The 6,331-nt window shown below is 62.5% G+C and overlaps 1 protein-coding gene and 1 long non-coding RNA gene across 2 annotated transcripts; one reads left to right on the top strand and one right to left on the bottom strand.

Moving 5' to 3' along the window:
• The first annotated feature begins 611 nt into the window (after positions 1-611).
• BET1L (Bet1 golgi vesicular membrane trafficking protein like) lies at positions 612-2,486 on the top strand. The gene is made up of 3 exons (XM_008071535.1): positions 612-708; positions 976-1,032; positions 1,180-2,486. The coding sequence occupies exons 1-3, from the start codon at positions 667-669 to the stop codon at positions 1,345-1,347; spliced, it is 267 nt and encodes an 88-aa protein (XP_008069726.1). The 5' UTR covers positions 612-666; the 3' UTR covers positions 1,348-2,486.
• A 2,326-nt stretch (positions 2,487-4,812) lies between these two features.
• LOC103274071 lies at positions 4,813-5,626 on the bottom strand. Its single transcript, XR_505236.1, has 2 exons — positions 5,484-5,626; positions 4,813-5,117 (listed from the first exon to the last, which is right to left on the bottom strand). It is a non-coding gene; the product is annotated as an uncharacterized LOC103274071 (long non-coding RNA).
• Between the last annotated feature and the right edge of the window lie 705 nt (positions 5,627-6,331).

Raw genomic sequence — 6,331 nt, forward strand, 5'->3', positions numbered from 1 at the left:
CCGTGCCTGCGTGTCGCGGGAGGCCCTGCGTGGGAGGCAGACCCGGGCCTCCCTTCGGGGCGATCTCAGCGTCCGTTTTGCCGAGCTGGGGAGCTGTGCTCAGCTACGTTGCCTGTCCGAGCCTTTCTGCCCTGTCCTGGTTGCTGGCGTCTCTTCAGGGCCCGGCCGGAAGGTCATCCTTGCAGGGTCCTTCCGGCTGCCCTCCTGAGCAGCCCTTCCAGTGCTCTTCCCAGAGCGTGCTCTTTTTCCGTGAGAGTGGGCCACGCGAACACAGAGGGTGACATCCGTGGAGGAAAGTGTCCCGTCATCCCAGGGCTGGGTCCAGCGTCTAGCGCGGTGTCAGGAAGTACGGGTGGGCCCCAACCTGTGGTGGGGCCTGCCTGTCCCTGTCTGGGTGTGTGTGCAGGATGTGTGTTCACTGGCCGGTGTTGACGTATCTTGCCACGTGTGCAGCCTGTCTCACGTGGGAAAGGCCCACTTGCTGGAACCCGAGTGAGGGCTGGACCTGCCCAGCAGCTGTAGGGCCCGGTCCCTGTGACGCCAGCCAGGCTTGCCTGGAGTGGGGCCGGGCCATGTTCATGGGTGGGTGCAGTCCCACACTCTGTCTCTCTTGCAGCCCAGAGCTCTGGAGCTGTGGAAGGCATTCTGGACCAGGAGAACAAGCGAATGGCTGACAGCTTGGCCTCCAAGGTCACCAGGCTCAAGACGGTCAGTGGTGGTTCTCCTCTCTTGCCGCCCCTGGCGCCCTTGGGGAGTGGGGATCAGAGGGAGGACAGAAAGCCTAGAGGGGCTTTGGGCAGTTTTCTGTCCTCGTCGGGTTCAAGGCTGGGGTTCGCTGCATGAGGCCCCAGGGGACACCTGGACCTGAGGGACCTCTGCCGGGGACATTGTGTTGGCAGGATTTGGCTGGTGTGGGGAGGATGAGTGCTGCCTCCGACTACCCTGGCCCGACCCTGTCCTCTCTGTCCTGACCAGTTGGCCCTGGACATTGATAGGGATGCAGAGGACCAGAACCGGTACCTGGATGGCATGGTAAGGGTCTGCAGTGTGCACGAGTCGGTCAGCTCTGCCCCAGCACATCCCGCTCTGCAGGCCCCCAGTGTCCTTTCCTTGGGTGCTGGGGTGGGCGGGTGGCCAAATCACCACTCCCATGTGTTCTTGCTGGGATTCCTCCCGTAGGACTCAGATTTCACAAGCATGACCGGCCTGCTTACAGGGAGTGTGAAGCGCTTTTCCACAATGGCGAGGTCTGGGCGAGACAACCGGAAGCTTCTCTGTGGTGTGGCCGTGGGCCTAGTTGTGGCTTTCTTCATCCTCTCCTACTTCTTGTCCAGGACAAGGACATGAGCCAGTGGAAGCTGGCTTCTGTGGATGCCAAGGACGGCCAGGTTTTCCCTGCCTGGTGTCCTGGGCTCCAGAGGACTTCCAACAAGAGACTCTTGAAATTACAGTCATGGCTTAGGGATCTTGTTCCTGTGCGGCAGCTGCAGCCGCCTCTGATCCAGTGTGCGCATGTTGGCTGGTCTCTTGTGTGGAAGGGAACCTTTCCCTTGGGGCCAGCCTCCCCCAACCCCACACGCTGGAAACACCAGCAGGGCTGGGGCCACAGCGTGTCAGGAGAAGCCAGGTTGCGCAGAGCAGCTTTTGCCTCCTGGATGTGGCCACCCATGACCGGCAGCCCTTGTCCCAGCTCTCGGGACGCTGATACTTAAGGCCCCTCTGTTGAGTTCTTGTCTGGGACAGGCCATGTCTGATCCGAGGTGCCCGGAACCGACACAGGAACAGACCGTGAACCCCAAGTGAGTGCTGTCCCCTCCAACTGAGTGTCCTCAGCCTGGAGACGGCAGTTATACTTGGCCAAGGTTGCTGAGTGTGGGCCGACCAGCGTGGGCCAAGAGTCCCTGCTGTGAGTCCTGTGTGCCTGCCCTCCAGTCCTGTGGCTGAAGCGAGGCCTTGGGGAAGACGGGCTGTGGCTGAAGGAGTGGACTGCAGGCCTAGCCTAGACACAGGGTCAGGGTCATGTGGCCACGTGTTCAGGAGCGGAAACCTACGTTCTCAGGATTCAGCATCTACCCAGCACCAAAGATGTATTCCCAGACCTAGAGACAGACCGGTCTGGCATTTCAGAGTTGGACGGCGTGTGCGTGGGGCGGTGGGGTTGGTGTGGGCTCAGACAGGGGGCTCCCGTGTGAGGGCTCTCTCCATGGGACCCCGCAGGCTGCCTGCTGAGTATTGTGGCCGTGCCGTTTGCCGGTGACTTCGGCCCCGCCACCAAGCCCTGCCCTTCGCCCTTGGCTGTGAGTGGGCTCCTCGTCCCCAGTGCCTGCAGCCTGCCCCGCTCCCACCTGTCCCTGGGTCCTTGCCGCCCACTGGGCCCGGCCCACATTCACACCCGCGGAGCCACTGGGCGGGCCGGGTAGTGACCTCCTCCCGCCTTGGGTGCAGTCCTGGCCTCTTTTCTTGGCGTAAAATCACCTTTAAACAAAGCCACGCAGCTCGGTGTCCTTCCTGCCCTTGTCCGCACCTTCTGCCCCCAGGCGCCCCCAAGGACGGCTGCCTCGCTGGCGGCACCTGCGCGGCCACACCCTGCATCCTGTCCACCCGCAGCTGCCTCTGAGCTCCAGGCTGACCACTGGTCGGACACAGCTGGTGCCTCTCAGTGCCCGCAGCCCCCCGCTCACTCTTCCCCTCCCTCCCCCCTTCCACACAGCAGGCCAGCCTCTGCACGCATGCTCCCCGAAGTCCACTTGGCCCCTAGGCCCCTCCGTCGCTCCTGGCTGAATGCCTCCGTCTCCTAGAGCGGAGGGTCTGCCGACTTGCTTCCTCCCCCGTCCAGGTCAGATTCACTTCACCCAGCGAGGCCAACTCACCTGCCTCAGGTCTTGGGTCTTGGCTGTTTCTTGGAAACACGGCGGGGCAGGGCGGGGGCGGGTCTGGGTTCCAGCTTGCCTCCCCCTCCTTGGATGTCCCTTTGCAGGCCCCTGGCATTCCTTGCACCCGTGTCCTGGTGCACCATGGCTTGGCTTAGCCTGTGCTCCTCGGGGTCTTGTCTGCAGGCCTCCAAGCGTGTTGGCAGATGCCTGCGTCGTGTTGCTGTCTGGTGACTAGACGGCAACTCCACATCCCCGGTTTCCTGGACTGTGTGGGCTGACCTCCACTTGGAGCGCCTGGCTGAGTTGTGGGAACCAAACCAGGTCCCGGGAGGCTCTTGCCACAGCAGTGCCTGCTCACTTGGTGCAGACTAGGAATGGGACTGCATTTCGGGGTGGCCTTCACTAGAGATGGTCTTGCCCTCTCTCTGAGATCCAGTCACTGCGCTCCCTGCCCCCAGGTACCTTGGTGTCTGGGGTGTCGTTCCTTTCTCGCTTGCTTTCGTTCCTCCTCCTGTGGGAGTCCCATGAAGGGGAACAGCAGTCCTGCCCCTGTGGTGGTAGAGCAGTCTCCGGAGGGGACTGGACCTGAACCCTCCGGCCAGTCCTGCACATCTGGCCTCTTGAGCGAGTGGCATTTGCTGACTGATCCTCAACACCAGTGAAGCAAAGAGCTCTCGGGGCACACTGTGAGGGCTGGGGCTGCTGCTCTGCCCAGTGAGGACAAGGTGCTGGGCAAACACCAGAGCCTCTAACCACAAACACTGGAATACACACAGCTCGTGAGGAAGCCATTGCGTGGTCTTTGTTGTCCTTGTTTCCGTGGGATCTGAGAGGCGTTTGTCCAGAGCGGACCCTGGCCCCCCGACTGGCCATGGGCACTGGTGGTGTAAACTCCCCTTGTCTGTCTTCGCCTCCGGGGAGGCCCTTGGCCCCTCATGTGCCACCGCAAGGCTGGCCCCCCGACAGGCTCACCCCTTCTTGCCGCCTGACCCTGCTCTGCCCAGGTTTCTGGAGCTCGGGTGGGGTGAAGACAGGGCTACCTCTTGGGGACGAGATGAGTAGCCGGGACGTGCTTCGGATGTGCGGCCTGCTGTGGTCACGGCGGGGTGGAAGGCGGCCTCTGTACTGTGCTTGAAGCTGGTGCAGTGACGCTCCCACGGCGTGTCTGACGGGGCCACCACCCTAAGTGACCCACCTGCAAGGCTGGTCTTGGGTTTCTGGGCAGCCCCTGGAAATGCCCCTCCTCGGGCCCAGAGGTCCGCCACCTTCCCTGCCCATGTCCTCCTTTTACTCCCTGTGTCATCTACGATGCGCAACAGATCACCGCAAGATAGCAATGACGACCTACAGCATGGGTGTGGTCAGACTTTGAGAAGGGGCATGGCCCGGAAGGCTGTCTTCGCTCAAAGACCACGCCTGGAGCTGCCATGGCCTGAGGGCAGAGGGCCTGGCTGGGCAACTGCCTGGGATGACACGCGTGGCCTTGCCTGCCTTGGGCTTGCTCGCAACATGGCAATCTGTGCAGCAAATGACCGTGGACACAGGGCAGAGGGAAGTCCAAGCAGGAGCCGTCTTTGTATGTCATGAGTCTGGCCTCAGAAGTCAGGTGGCATGGCTTCTACCACGGGCCATTACCCAGGGTGGTCACAGCCTCCAGTCCGTGCTCCCGGGGAAGGACACAGGACCCGCTGCTCAAAGGGCATGAGCAAAGGTGTGGTCATCTTCAGGGTTCAAGGCAGGGCATCAAGGGTCCAGGTGTGGGATGGGGTGTCGTCTCCCAGGCCCTCCCGTCTCTCCCCACACAGACCCTGGGCTCGCCCATCTTACGCGGCTGACTCCAGGCCTTAGAAACCAGGATGGAACCCCGCGTGGACCAGTGCTGGCAGCCCATGGGAGCCTCTTGCTGGAAAAGCTTGATCCATCCCCCAAGACAAACCCCTTACTAATGGAACCTGTGATTTATTAAATAATCTGAGCACAAGCAGGAAACAAGATTAGACAATGGGAAAGTAACCTAGAAAAAATAACTGGTTACAATTGTCCAAACAAGCGTTCCCTGCCCTGCAGGGATCCACGGTGGTGGCCCAGTGAATTTCTTTTTGTGGAACTTTTTTTTTGTGAGCCTGAGGGTGACAGGTGCAGTGGGGGCCGGGGCTATTCCACGTCGACCACCAGGGGCGTCATGTAGTCGGAGTGTTTGATGCCAAAGGTGACGACAGGGGCGCAGGGCTTGGTCAGGGTCACCTGCGAGAGGAGGAGCTGTCAGAGGAGCCCGCCACCCCTGCTGCCACTCTGCTCTAGCTGGCGCTGGGCTGCTGCCCGTCTGAACCTGGGGCAGGGGGCCCAGAGGCCTTGCGGCCGGCTTTGAACACGAGCCCTCAGCCATGTTGCTACAGCATCTGGGAGAGGCCGAGACCCTGCGGCTGTGTCCCTTAAGAGCCGCCTTCGGGACGCTGGAAACACACCGAGTGCTAAGGGGACCTGGTCGCCGGGACCCCCGCAGGGCCCAGGCCCTGCCCTCTCCCCCATCCCCTTGGGCTGTGTCCTCCCACCACCCAGCCCCTCCCTGGCTCTTCCCCTCACCCCCCTCTGGGCTGTGCTGTTTCGGACCTTCTCCGGACTGTGGGCCCCTGGTCCTGGCTTGAGGGTCTTGTCCCCTGGAGGCTCCACCCGGGCAGCCATGGTGTACTGTGGAGCCTTGAACTTGGTCACCTGCACGTCAGTCTGGTGGTAGGCCGCAGGACCTGGGGTCTGGGAGGCAAAGGAGACTCAGATCGGCTCTGCCGGGCATGTGGCCCCAGGCAGGGGCAGTGCTAGCCCACGGGTTTCAGGCCCCAAGTGACCAGGGCCAGCTGCTGGATGGAGCCAGCGTGTCGGGGTCCCCTCCACCTCTGTCATGCTGAAGAGACCACGCCCCTGCTTGTGGGCACTTTCTGTTCCTCAGTTTTGGCCTCCCTCTGTCGGTGACACCCCCGGCACGTGCCAGCCCTGGGAACTCCCCTGCGTGTAGAGAGGCCCCTTTCCAGTGGGGTCACTGTCCTGTTGGACCTGAGGGCAATGTCCTGGGCTGGTGAGCTCAACAGGGGACAAGCGCTGCCAGCCGCAGTGCTTCGGGATTTGCTGACTGTGGTCCAGTGCTGTGACACTGGCTTCTTATCTCAGGCCCCTCAAGCTGCCAGGCACATGCCCACCCCAGGGCCCCGGCACCGGCTGTTTCTGCGGCCAGACCCCTCCCCCGCCGCCCGACAGCTCAGGGCTCATTTCCCTCTCTTCTTCCTTCCGTGCTGCCCCAAGACTGCCTCTTGCCCTCCAGGCGGCGCTTGGCAAAGCCCTTGTCCACTTGTCCTCAAATCTGTCCCGTCTCCGTGCCAGGCCGGCCTCTTCCTTCTGGTCTCTCGCCTGCTCCTCCCGCTGCCGTCGTGCAGCCCCGCATGGGGCAGGCCCTCGGGGGAGGCGGG

Source organism: Carlito syrichta, unplaced genomic scaffold, assembly GCF_000164805.1.
Source record: "Carlito syrichta isolate Samal-C Ts95f unplaced genomic scaffold, Tarsius_syrichta-2.0.1 Scaffold113507, whole genome shotgun sequence".
NCBI lineage: Eukaryota > Metazoa > Chordata > Mammalia > Primates > Tarsiidae > Carlito > Carlito syrichta.

Excerpts from the sequence above, each read along its gene's own strand:
- BET1L (XM_008071535.1), top strand. The coding sequence starts at position 667 with ATGGCTGACAGCTTGGCCTCCAAGGTCACCAGGCTCAAGACG. Across the intron at positions 709-975 it reads AGGTCACCAGGCTCAAGACG|TTGGCCCTGGACATTGATAG; the intron begins GTCAGTGGTGGT and ends TGTCCTGACCAG. Across the intron at positions 1,033-1,179 it reads ACCGGTACCTGGATGGCATG|GACTCAGATTTCACAAGCAT; the intron begins GTAAGGGTCTGC and ends TTCCTCCCGTAG.